This window comes from Haliotis rubra, unplaced genomic scaffold (genome assembly GCF_003918875.1).
Source record: "Haliotis rubra isolate DU_JTF1 unplaced genomic scaffold, ASM391887v1 Scf198, whole genome shotgun sequence".
Classification (NCBI taxonomy): domain Eukaryota; kingdom Metazoa; phylum Mollusca; class Gastropoda; order Lepetellida; family Haliotidae; genus Haliotis; species Haliotis rubra.
In genome coordinates, this window is record NW_025765980.1 from 1,419,541 (window position 1) to 1,433,690 (window position 14,150).

The following is a 14,150-nucleotide window of genomic DNA, read 5'->3' on the forward strand; positions in this document are numbered from 1 at the left end:
AATAGAAGGGGAAAATATGTACATCTCATATGCTAGTATATGGTTGTATTACCTATGTATATGACTGAGTGAACTAAGATACCTATAAGTAAACTATACCTTCCAATAGAAAGGATAAACATGTCCATCTTTATATATATAAAACTTGTACATCTATCTACATGTATCTATATATGTATGTGCATATGTATGTATGTATATGTATACATGTATGTGTGTATATGAGAGTATATGCATATTACTGTATTTTATGTGTTGTAGAGTGGGAATAAAAAATGGAAATTAAAAAAAAGAAGAAGAGATTTACTGTTGGCTGATATTGTGCAGAACGTAGTAGACGTGTAAGAAATATTGCCGATGTCGTCTGAGTGCTCTGTGGTTCTCCTTGTTGTTGGTCCAACCCGTAACTTAATTTGCTTGTTAAAGATCGCGAATACACCACACCACAGATTAGTATTCCCGGTGATGGAGGAACTTGGCAACATCTGTAAGTACTGACGATGTGGAACAGCTGCTGCCAACATATTTGTTGCTCTAATCTGCTCTTCATTGTGAGATTTCAATTAGTAAAGTGTTAAATGATGCAAATTATATTTAATAATGACTATGAATAGAGATAATAATTATAATGACATATGATATACCAGGGAAAAAATGAAGAAGAAAAAAACAAACGTCTGTATTACAATGTTATACACTGTGTTTGTTTTGGTACACGATCAGTTAAAGAGTGCATGATGATGTAACAGATCTGGGTTTTGTAACACTTTATGGTGGTTATAAATAAGCAGCATCCCGTATGTTCCTACACCTAATTTAATGGGGCATGGAGTGAGTGAGTGAGTGAGTGAGTGAGTGAGTGAGAACAGTATTCCAGTAATATCACGGCGAATCAGCGTGATGAATGAAGAAAGTGTTGCAGACCTTACATATAGTTTTATACTGCATTCGTGTTATTGTGACCTGGACACGTTTTGTCATTTTTGAGACCACCTCCACCGTAAAACTTGAATAAAAAATTTTTTAATCAGAGACCATATTGTGCCGTATGCATATATGTCGCTTGCCATATGTGTCTGTCAGAATGTATATAAGACGAGTATAAGGATGGCAACTTCTTGTTTATTGTATATCACAATGTTTCTGGGCTACTTCTTGCCCCTTCTTCAGGTGATTACGGTTGTGGTTACCAAAACAGGGGCGTAGCCACCATTATAAAAAAAAGCCCGGGCTTACACATGATTTTTGCTAATAAATAGGTTGGGCAAGCCCTCAATACTATCTAAATTTAAATCTTTGCAACCTATTGGGCTTACACGAAAAAATTGGCTTGCTACGCGCCTGCAAAATATGAACAGCTCTTACGAAGTATTTCATAGCGGTAAGTAAATCGGCCGTCTAACGAGAGTTACCACCCTTTGATGAAAAGCCAAAGATGTTTTCAAGAACGATGCTGTGTTTGACGCCGGTGTCGTCCCCGTGTTATACTTGCAGTTAATCGTTGTTCATACATTTGTAATAACGGTAAACATCAGCACACACGTTTTGGTATGCTTTATATCATATGTACTATAAAGCAGGAGATGTGGTCTATAATATTACTTGCTGTCGTAATATTCTAAATATTTGGAGCCGTTATGCCTTAAAGTTATGGAATACGTTCATATTTTGTTACGATCACATTCAGGATAGGCAAATATTAAATGTGACAATGGAGTAATATTAGAATGCACTTTACCGGGCGCAGCCCTCGCTGCTCCCTTTACGATCCTTAGGGTAAGGGTATGCCACCCTTTACGATCCTTAGGGTTAGAGTTTAGGGTAAGGGTATGCCACCATTTACGATCCTTAGGGTTAGGGTTAGGCACCCTTTACGATCCTTAGGGTTAGCGTTAGGGAACCAGCAGCGCTAATTAATCTGAAAAAGTGCGCCCGGTAAAGTGCAGTACTCAAGGTTAGGATTAGGGTAGGGTTAGGGTTAGCCCTATGCTCTGTTTGTTTCAGTTGATCATAATCATATTCAAGTGTGTTTATTTATACAGTCTACGTTATTGTTTATATCTTGAACCAGCTGATAAATGAGGGCTACGTGTGAGGTGTGTGATTTCCCAACAAAATCGAGGTATAAGCAGTAAGCAGAGAATCAGTAGTTGTCACGTATCCCAATGTTCCAGCTTCTACCCCATCTGCTATGACAAAATCAGACCTGAAATACAACTTTCAGCTTTTATCTTGTTCATAGCTACCAATCAATCTGTCTCCTGAACATAAAGAGTTTTAAACCCAGTGTAAATCCAGTTAAAAGCAGTATTAAAAGATGTGTATCAAATTGAAAATATATTTCTTCGAAAAATATCAACATGGATTCATTTAATAGACAATGGGATGTAATATCACCAGCAGGCATTCAAAAGTATCCTTGTATCAGATAATCTGTGCACTGTTTATGACATGTAAAGAACCCTACAGTAATAGCCTAACTGGCATTTTCTGTTAATCAAACTCTATTGTTTGCTTCATGCCCAAGGTTATGCCTCCTCCCGACCCAAACCAGGAACAGACTAATCCCCATTCATTTTGTTTGTTGCTTGACATGTGTCCAGATACCTATAAATAAGTGTCACTTCATTTACCATATTGTTTATTGTTACATGTTACTCATGCATAACAGTATTCTGTATAAGCTGTGTATCTGTGTAAATTATGTAAATATTTATGTGAAAGATCAATTCCTATTAAGTCCAGATACCTATAAATAAGTGTCACTTCATTTACCATATTGTTTATTGTTACATGTTACTCATGCATAACAGTATTCTGTATAAGCTGTGTATCTGTGTAAATTATGCAAATATTTATGTGAAAGATCAATTCCTATTAAGTCCAGATACCTATAAATAAGTGTCACTTCATTTACCATATTGTTTATTGTTACATGTTACTCATGCATAACAGTATTCTGTGCATGATTCAAATAATTTGTTGATTTCCATCCTTGACATTCAGGAAATATACTTTTGCTGCACATACAAACTGTAATGATACACAGATACAAGCATCTATAAATTGGAAGTTACATTTTTAATGGCAATGAATCTCTACACTTGGTAATCTTGTAGAAAAACCTCAACAAGTAGGAAATCAGCATTTTGGGCTGCCCATCAATGTGCAACACAGATATGACAGGCAACTAAGTCAGTTATGTACTTTGAACAAACATGGATTTGAATTGTTGATAAAAGCTGGGAATGGAAAAAAGAGAACTTCCTTGACCTATAGTTGTGTCAGTTAAGATTCATGTTGAGAATTGCCAGTGAATTCTTGGGTTTTGGTCAATTGCAACAGCAATTGCATGACATCATCATAATGGTTTAAAATGTGAGAATGCCTAATGTTATAGAATCATTATAACCATTTTGCTTTCATGACTACAACCATTGTCTACAGACATCAACCCTTAGGTTTGTTTGTTTGTTGTTTACCGCCGCAATATTCCAGCTGGCGGATGCCTGTAAATAATTGAGTCTGGACCAGACAATCAAGTGATTTACAATATGAGCATCGGTCATATGAGCAACTGGGATACGACAACATGAGACAAACTGAGTCAGCGAGCCTGACCACCTGATCCCGTTAGTCACCTCTTACGACAAGCATGGGTTACTGAAGACCAATTCTAACCCGGACCTTCACAGGTGTTAAACTCTACTGTAGTATTTCACTTTGCAATGTTCAGCTGATACGGGGAATGTCTTTCAGAAAGACTGGCATCATGGGCACCATGCGTCGCTCCTTGTGTTCACGGCTGAGAAATCTGACCTTCCGCTCCTTCCTCCTCCTCCTCGTCCTCACGACAGTCATCATCAACGAGTTCCTCGTGCATCGGATCCAGAGCTGGAGATGGCCAGCCATGCCACACCCATACAAGTATACTAACTTATTACTTGTCTATACCAGGGCTGCAGTTTTATTGAACTGTACTACTCAGCTAATAATAGGGATAATCACTGATGACGTCATTCTATCTAAATATAAACTTGACATATTGTGAAACGAAGTTTTGTACATTATGGAGAAATGTATTCCTATCAAAAGTGTAGTGGTATTGTTACATTAAATGTATCAATGTTTATGATTTAGATATTCAATTCCTATTGTGTTGGCAACTTATACTTGAAAATATGCCTTAGTTACCGTGGTAACCTCTCAGTCACTTGATATGTAAAGGATATTCTTTCATCTTGTTTTCGACTTGTTTACAATCAGGACTTTTTCAGTTTAATAGTCTTCTTCTTGAATTTTCATTTAATTGCCTTGGTGTAATTTATGAAGAGGTTTGGTGAGATTTAATCTAGAATTAGAAGAAATTTGAACTTTCTGGGTTTGTTTTTCAGAGACTCAGAGGAAGAGATGAGGATCTTGTTTGTCTCAGATCCTCAGATCATAGGGTACCAGGATGAGTCTATGTTTCCTATAGGCTCACTGACACGCTGGGACTCGGACAGGTGAGATGTAGCAGATGATGATGCATGCTGTTGCAGATGACGTATACTGTTGCAAATAACTTAAGTATGTATTTCTCGTAGAAGACCTCAAAGATACGACATGGTCTGCATGTGATACTGTTTCTTATACAGAATTTACAGGAACCAAATTGACGTTTACAATCTTTGTTATCACAGGAAGAAACACATCCAATAATCTGAGGTGGCATTTTGTAGGTAATGGATGCTAACAAGCATGATGAAGTGATTAGTCTCTTTAGTTCCAGTTCAAAGACAGTTGTAAATGAAGCAAGTTTGTCTACAGGAATGGTGCCATCATGTTTCAAGAAGGCAGTTATCAGCCACTAACCAAGAAACCATCTCTTGATGCTCAGATCTTTAGTAACTACCGCCCAGTATCCAACTTGACATTCATGTCCAAGATTCTGGAAAAAGTTGTCAAAGCACAGCTTTTTGAACATCCTCAAAAGTCTAATCTGATAGACAAGTATCAGTGTTATTATAGAATGTAACACTGAGACGGCTCTGAACTGCGAATTGAATAACATAAATGGCTGTTGATTCTGGAGACATCGCCATGTTAGTCCTGCTTGACCTATCGGCCATGTTCGATACCACTGACCATGCATGGTTGTTGAGTCGTTTATAATATGACTATGGCTTGAGCAGCAATGTCCTGGAATGGTGTTCGTTATACCTTACAGATAGGAAACAGTTGGTCCAGATTAACAAAGCTATGTACCATAGTGAAGTTCTGGCTTGTGGCATCCCTCAAGGGTCTGTGCTGGGTCCAATCTTATTCACCATGTATACAAGACTGCAGATGATACAGGACAGAGCTGCCCATATCATAACCAGGTCCAAGCTGCATTCTCATATCTCCCCAACTCTAAAGTCACTGCACTGGCTGATGATCCGCGAGAGAATTGACTTTAAGATCCTTTCTTTAGTCTACCAGTCTCTTGAAAACGCTGCCCCTGCCATCTGGACATCTTTGATCAGCTGACCAACTGCTCTTGACTGTACCAGAAAATAAACTGAAATTTTTCGGTGCCCGATCCCTTCTCTCATGCAGCTGCTTCCTTATGGAACTCTCTCCCATTGAACCTCAAGTGCACCAACGCTATCTGTATTTAAACCTGGACTAAAAACATACCTCTTCTGACGCTACCACTAACTGTCTTTACTGTTGTCTGTCTTCTGTATATATGTATATATGCTATGATGGGCTTTGAGCATGTCCCTTGGTCATGTGGAACTAGCACTTTATAAATATCCTTATCCTTATCATTATTATGATGCATGTTGTTGCAGATAAAGTTTAATGTTGAGAATGTATTGATGTATTTATTCAAAGGGACATGACCATGTGTTTTATTGATGGTACATTCCTGACAAACAGGTTTCAGTCTAAAGGAAATCTGCCCAGTGCATGCCACTTATTGCCTTGCAGTGTGATCCATCTTACATGTCTAACATGGTGTTCTGGGATGTACCTGCAGTTTCCTCAGTCGAACGTTCTCCCTGGCGTTCAGCTACGCCCAGCCGGATGTCGTGAGTGTTCCTCGGGGACCTGATGGATGAGGGGAGTCGGGCGACGCCCGCGGAGTACGAGATATACATGGACAGAATTGAGAGTATCTTCTACTCAGCTAGACACGTCAAGGTAGGTCCTCCACACACTCAGAGACCAGTTAGACTGGAAGACAGACTTCAGATATTTAAGTCTTCACGACTTATTTCTTCACATAAAGGTGACGTTTTGAGTAGTATTTACTGTTGCAAGGTTAAGTTTATTGTTTCCTGTTTTATGTTTACAGAAGATATTTGTGCCAGGGGACAATGACATAGGGGGAGAAGGCAGAGACTTCAGAAGTCCGTTCAAGATAGCCCGATTTGAAAACCATTTTGAAAACCTTACTGGGATTGAGCGAGTGGGATTTATTGACTTTATCAAGGTAGGTCAGCTTGATGCAGATTACCACACAGCTTTCTGTATTTACTAACTTGTAGAATGTGAGACATTAACCTCGCACTGATCTACTTGGCCACTGCATGAAATATTATAATCATCACTTCAACTAGATTCATGTTTGTCTAACATAACAACACCTCAAACATGATGTTGGTACCAGTTTAATGCTACTTCCTCTGTTTGTGGATTTAATGGTGCACTCAGCAATATTAGAGCTATATGACAGTGATATCAAGTCAGGATCACATCATCCAATGATTGGCACCATGAGATGGACATTAGATATGATGATATGGATCAACCAAGTCAGCAAGCCTGACCATCTGATCCTGTTAATCTCCTCTTATGACCAGCATGGGTTGCTGAAAACCGATTCTAAGATGGTTCTTCATGGGTCAACTTCTGAGTATTGTTTTTAATCCTGGGGGCGAAGGGGTAGCCTAGTGGTTAAAGTGTTGGCTCGTCACGGTGAAGACCCGGGTTCGAATCCCCACATGGGTACAAAGTGTGAAGCCCATTTCTGGTGTCCCCTGCCGTGATGTTGCTGGAATATTGTTAAAAGCGGCGTAAAACAAAACTCAGTCAGTCAGTTTTAATCCTGAAAAACTCCTAATTATCTCCTAAGTAATGGGTACAAAGTGTGAAGCCCATTTCTGAAGCCCATTTCTGGTGTCCCCTGCCGTGATATTGCTGGAATATTGTTAAAAGCGGCGTAAAACAAAACTCAGTCAGTCAGTTTTAATCCTGAAAAACTCCTAATTATCTCCTAAGTAAGGAGGGGCGGTGGGGTAGCCTAGTGGTTAAAGCGTTCGCTCGTCATGCCGAAGACCCGGGTTCGATTCCCCACATGGGTACAATTTGTGAAGCCCATTTCTGGTGTTCCCCGCCGTGATATTGCTGGAATATTGCTAAAAACAGCGGAAAACCATACTCAGTCAGTCCTAAGTAAGGAGTTATTAGTCATCAGTACTGCATATGTTTGCATTCAATGTCAACTGGTTATATGTATTCATCAGTGATGGAGGAACCTCTAGTCTACACAGAACTGGTGTTGTATTGTCAATTATGAAGAAATATGAGAAGTTAAAGGCACAATGTCACACATTTTGCCAATATTTTGGCCTATATTATATATATTGGGGCATATACGACTTATTATCCCTTACGGTCTGCCTGAAATCGATAATTGGAAATTCAAGGCAAACAGCTTCCAAACAGGGAACACTTGCCATACATGGAATGTAAACGATTGCTCTGTACATCGAAAACTGTTGCACACGGTGTTGTTGGTGTTTGCCGAACTGGTTTCAGTCACAAGTTGTGGGGAGGATATTTGTAAAGAGTGCTCCAAGGGACATAACTTTATGGGGTTCGCTTGAAGTAATGTTCAACGGGGTAGAGGGCGTGAGAGTTGATAAAATGCAGCGTTGCATTAATTCATTTGAACTTTTTAATTCAATATTGTAATCTTAATACGTAATTTATTTTGGAATACATTATATGGTAGCTTCCCTGAGGGCTGATAGTTAGTATTATTGAGAGAAATGCATTATTCATGTTTAGATAAGTTTGGTGTGATATAGTGCCTGTATGCTCTTGTGATAAAAGACATTTCACTGAATGAACTTATACGAAATCTGTCCAGCTGGACCTGAGATTCAATCGTGACATGCCGCTGGAACAACGCAAACTTTTGGAGAAGCTTAAGAAACACTTCACAGCTCCACTACGCCTCATCGTCAATCACGAGACGATGCTGCCCAAACTGAAGTCTTTCATACATCCAGTGAGTGAATGTAGCATCTAGATTTTCATATGAAGATTAGATTAAGTAAAGCTGAAGAGCATCCTATGCAAGCTGATGGTATGGTCTTTGGTCATCCTTGATTATCTCCAGGGTATACGTTCTGATAAATCTCCACTGGTACCCTGGGTGCATCTACAGCTTGGCCCGATAATTGTATTACCTCCCTTTGCTGGCCCCCGCATTCTCACAGTAGCCATTCAGATAAGCAGTTACAACGGAGCTTGCCATTGTCAACAAAGATGGCAGCCGTGAAGGTTTGCTCGCTGTGCGACTCAGATTTAGGGGAAAAATCTTTCAAATGGACAGGTCTGAAACCTTAAAAATGTATATGCAAGAACTTCTTCTACCTCTTTCACGATGCCTCTGCAACAATTTTTTTAGCCAAGTTTAATCGGTTAGATAAAAGAAGCGAAAGTGAGTTATGATAGAAGCTTTGTGATTGGTACGCTCAACTTCCCAGCATAGACACCTGATTGGATAAAAAGCCAGCAAAGGGAGGTAATACAATTATCGGGCCGAGCTGTAGATGCATCCAGGGTACAACTGGAGATTTGTCGGAAGGTATACCCTGGAGATAATCGAGGATGGATCTTTGGTATGGTATGATGGTATGTCATCTTCATATCTGCTTTCACCATATTTTCACCATAAGCGCTGGTTTGGTGCTCACAAACCTGGCAGTAAAATCAGGGCTATTATTGAATTTAATCCTTTGCTCACAGTTTCAAGGCCATCCTAATAGACACATATCTGCACAACAAACTGTGGTGCTTGTTAGTTACAGAAGAGATAACGCTCAACATAGATATAAATGTACTTAGTTTTAAACAGTGTAACAGGGTCTTAGCAGATCTTCTCCCTACCGGAATGTGTATCAACTCTCTTGTTTGAACGGCAGTAACTGTCACATGTTTCTGTCCATGATGTAAGGACTTTATGTATCAATGTGTCAGTGTTATTCTGTTTTGATTGATTAACCCCATCCTTGGACTTCAGATCCTCATGGAAGTGCAGCCTCATCTGCTGATGTCTGGACACTGGCATGAGGTTAGTCTGGGACCAGTATTGTTTGTTTGTCTGTCTGTCTGTCTGTCTGTCTGTTTGTTTGTTTGTTTGTTTGTTTGTTCGTTATTCTGCGCCACACTCAGCAATATTCCAGCTTTGTGATGGCACCCTTTAAAACCTGAGTCTGAAACAGACAATCCAGTGATTGATGTTATGAGCAACAAGGTATAATCCCATCAATCAATCCTATCTTGAGATAATACAGAGGCATTTTTGCATTAATAAAGGATTTCATGATTTACGACACTCCATGGGTGAGTGGGGTGCAACGCCAGTGGGGGTGTTTTACACGATTTGGACAGTGGGACAGGTGAGTGGGGTGCAGGGGTGGACTTGTAGGTGAGTGGGAGTGCGAGGTGGAGTGGACTTATAGGTGAGTGGGGTGGAACTTATAGGTAGGTGAGTGGGGAGTGGGGTGGGGTGGGACTTATAGGTGTGAGTAATGGGGTGGGACATGGGGGTGAGTGGGAGTGCAGGTGAGTGCAGGGTGGGACTTATAGGTGAAAGGATGGGGTGGACTTGTGGGGGTGAGTAGGGTACAGGGTGGGCGTGGAGGGAGGTGGGACTTATAGTGAGTGGGAGTAGGTGCAAGGAGAACCCAGGATGGGGTATAGGGCAGGTGGGTACCGGACAGCAGTGGGATGGGGTGAACTTGTAGGTGGAGGTAGGACTGCAGGTGGGAGAACCCAGTGGGAGGGTGGGACTTATATGAGGGTGAGAGGACTTATAGGTGGCAGGAAGGTATAGGGAGAGTAGGAGGTAGGTGGAGCACATGGGGTATAAGGTGGGACTTATAGGTGGAGTGGGGTGCAGGGTAGGGTGGACCCAGGGACTTATAGGTGGAGTGCTGAGGTGGGACTTATAGGTGAGTGGTATGGGGTGGGAAGTGGGGTACAGGTGGGACTTATAGGTGAGTGGGGTATGGGGTGGACTTATAAATTGAAGTGGGGTATAGGGACTTGTAGGGAAAGTGGGTGGGGAACCCAGCATGGACAGGTGAGTGGGGTAGGTGGACCAGGTGAGTGGGGTGAGTGGTATAGGTGGGACTTGTAGGTGGAGTGGGGGTACAGGGTGGGCACTTATAGGTGAGTGGGGTATGGGGGTGGGACTTATAGGTGAAGTGCAGGGGTGGGGACCGGAGGGTATAGGGTGGGACTTATAGGTGATAACCGGGACCGTGCAGGGGGGGTGGAGGAACCAGGCATATGGGTGACCCAGGTGGGACTTATAGGGGATGGGGTATGGGGTGGGACTTGTAGGTGAGTGGACCCAGCAGCATGGGAAGGGTGGGACTTATAGGTAGTGGGGTATGGTGGAAACAGGGTGGACCAGAGTAAGGGTATAGGGTTAGAGCTTGTAGGTAGTGGGGTACAGGTGGGACTTATAGGTGAAGAGTGGCAGGAGTATAGGGAGGAACCCAGCATGGGACTTATAGGTGAGTGGGGTAGGACTTAAAAGAGTATAGGAGGGTGGGACTTGTAGGTGAGATATGGTGGGAGAACCCAGCATAGGAGGTGAGTGAACTTATAGAGGAGGACTTGTAGGTGAAGTGGGGATATGGGTGGGACGGGTGGGACACTATAAGGTGAGTGGGGTACGAGGTAGGACTTGTAGTGAGTAGGGTACAGGATGGACTTATAGGTGAGGTGGGAGAACCCCAGGTGGGGACCAGGTAGGACTTGTAGGTGAGTGGGGTACCTTATAGAGGTGGGGTGCGGGGTAGGACCAGTGGGGGTGGACAGGGTGGGACTTATAGGTGAAGTGGGGTATAGGGTGGGAAGGTGGAAGTGGGAGGTATAGGGTGGGACCGGTGAGTGGAGTGCAGGGTGGGAGAACCCAGTATGGTGGTGGGAGCAGTGGGAGGAGTGAGTGGGGTACAGGGTGGGACTTATAGGTGAGTAGAGGTAGTGGGAGGACTTGTAGGTGAGGTGAGGTACAGAGGTGGAGACTTATAGGTGAATGGGGTGGACCCCAGGTGGAGAACCCAGACATGGGGACCTTATAGGTGAGTGGGTGAGGGTGGGACTTATAGATTGAGTGGGGCATGGAGTGGGACTTGGCAGGTGGATGGGGTGGGACTTATAGGTGGTGGGGGGTATGGGGTGGGACTTATAGGTGAGTGGGAGTGGGGTGGGAGTGCAGGTGAGTGGGAGTGGGTGGGAGAACCCAGCATGGGGTGGGACTTATAGGGAGTGGGGTATGGGGTGGGACTTTTTAGGTGAGTGGGGTACAGGGTGGGACTTAAAGGTGAGTGGGGTATAGGGTGGGACTTGTAGGTGAGTGGGGTACAGGGTGGGACTTACTTATAGGTGAGTGGAGATGCAGGGAGTGGGGTATGGGGTGGGAGAACCCAGCTGCATGGGGTATAGGGTGGGACTTTAGGTAGAAGTGGGGTATAGAGGTGGGACTTATAGGTGAGTGGGGTATGGGGTGGGACTTATAGGTGAGTGGGGGTATGGTGTGGGAAGAACCAGCATAGGAGTATAGGGTGGGACTTATAGGTGAGTGGGAGTATAGAGGTGGGACTTGTGGGTGGAGTGCTGGGATATGGGGTGGGAGAACCCAGCATGGGGTATAGGGTGGGACTTATAGGTGAGTGGGAGTGCGGGGTAGGATAGGGAGTGGGGTACAGGGTAGGACTTATAGGTGAGTGGGGTGCAGGGGTGGGACTTATAGGTGAAGTGGGGTGGGGTGGGACTTGTATGTGAGTGGGGTACAGGGGTGGACTTATAGGTGAGTGGGGTATGGGGGTGGGACTTATAGGAAGTGGGGTATGGGAGGTGGGACTTGTAGGTGAAGTGGGAGTGCAGGGTGGGAGAACCCAGCATGGGGTATAGGTGGAATTATGGGGTATGGGGTGGGACTTGTAGGTGAGTGGGGTACAGGGTGGGACTTATAGGTAGTGGGGTATGGGGTGGGACTTGTAGGTGAGGTGGGGTACACAGGGTGGGACTTATAGGTGAGTGGGGTATGGGTGGGACTTATAGGTGAGTGGAGTGCGAGGTGGGAGAACCCAGGAGTGGGGCATGGTATAATAATAATTCTCATCTGCTTGAAAACAAAATGGAGTTTAGAAGTAGCGTTCCATGGTTAGCAGGTAAATGAAACAAAGGACACTTTGAAGACTATGTAAACATTAAATTGAATTTCATAATAACAAAACCAATTCATACAGTTGACAAGGTCAGTATGTGAAGACAGGAATCCCATGATCCTGACACCTTTTGTCTGGGTCCAGTGACACAACCTCAGGATCGGATGTTCAGATGTTTTTGCATAATGGTCTTGTCAAGAGTGAATATTTGTGCATTATTTTGCATATTATTTGAATTTGAAAATGTTTCTGTTTTCAGATCCCGAGGGGCATGTGAAGTACACAGTTCTATGGCTTCCTAGCCGATACATCCAGCTCTATGCTTACCTGGGTGTCTTGGTGCTGGTCGCCATTCTCTTCATCTCCTGCTGCATCATGCAGTCGCTATGGCAACAACAACAGCCACGGTATCCAAGGTAGCATCACAGGAAGTGTTGTGTGCCCCTCCCAGACGTCCATCCATCCAGTACCTCAGGCTGTATATTCGGCTTGAAATACACACTTTTGGAAGTGATGAAATGTTTTTTTAAGCCCCGTTGGCTGAGTGGTTTGGAGTACTGGCTTTGTGTGCTTGCGATTTGGTGCCTCTCTCCGAGTGTGAGTTTGAATGTTGGATGGGATTCAAAACCCCTAGAGTAGTAGGATTGGTATTTTACTGAGAAAATGTAATCTCAAATATAACATGTTATATGTTGCTTGTAAATTGTCAATATTGCCATATTTCTAGATTCTGAATCACCTATGAATGTTACCTATTATCCACTCTCATTCCCAGAGTTCCCTGTGGTGAAGATAGTTCTCGTTCCACAGGCTATGTAAATGTGTTGATCTGTTTTTAACAAGTCTGCATATTTGGATAAACAAAGTTCTTACTCACCCGATATCACAATGCTGTTAAACATTGTGTAATAACATCACATGGTGCCGGAACTATTTGCACTCGGTCACATGACCAAAGTAACATGATCAAAACAAAATGTCAATATGTCAAATCAAAACAAAAACAAAACCAAATTATGAAATTCAACTTTTATTGATGTAATATCTTAAAATGGGAAATTACATGAGCAATACAGTTCCACAAGCTGGATGCCCAATGGAGAGCTAATTATGTGGTCCCGTTTATGTGTAGACATTTAGTTTCAAGTTTTCAATGTTTTAGTAACACATCTATATTATTACGCAAATCAAAATGCCTGCCTGAGGCCATTCTCTTCCCACAGAGGTTACTTGTCATATCTTCCTACGAACCTCTGTTCTAATACGGCCATATTTCCCGGTTCTCGTAAAATCCCCTAGCGGAAAAAGATCGCAACACGAATTATCTCCCTTATTTCTATCCAATCAGAAAACGTGTTACATCGACTTAGATTCAACTTGACTAACACAAGCAAATGTGAGGCCACAAATATCCCCCATCTGCCGGGGACTTGTGTTGATGTTACACACAAGACGTTTAATGGCTAGCTTGTCCGTTGTCAACGAGGGCGATGGAAACGCCACTGATCCGCCATAACATGACTGAGTTCTGTCTAGCAGAAACGTTTGCGCATCGCGCAGGGGAAGAGGTTTAGTTTTCTCGAAGTATACGGAAATTACCGAGGCCTTGCGAATGATCACTTTTGAAACGTCGCTGATTGCACAACTAAATCTGATTGCCTCCAATCACGAGTCTTGAACGCTCACACCATGAAAGGGCCGTCT

General features: G+C 42.9%; 1 protein-coding gene across 1 annotated transcript; it reads left to right on the plus strand.

Annotated features, from left to right (window-relative positions):
* The first annotated feature begins 1,430 nt into the window (after positions 1–1,430).
* Positions 1,431–13,633, plus strand: LOC124275062 (metallophosphoesterase 1-like). The gene is given in 10 exon segments (XM_046710534.1): positions 1,431–1,524; positions 3,760–3,927; positions 4,395–4,505; positions 6,008–6,062; positions 6,064–6,171; positions 6,326–6,463; positions 8,126–8,266; positions 9,284–9,349; positions 11,854–11,944; positions 12,706–13,633. Coding segments are annotated over 9 exon segments (1,026 nt in total). The 5' UTR covers positions 1,431–1,524; positions 3,760–3,772; the 3' UTR covers positions 12,867–13,633.
* The last annotated feature ends 517 nt before the right edge of the window (positions 13,634–14,150 follow it).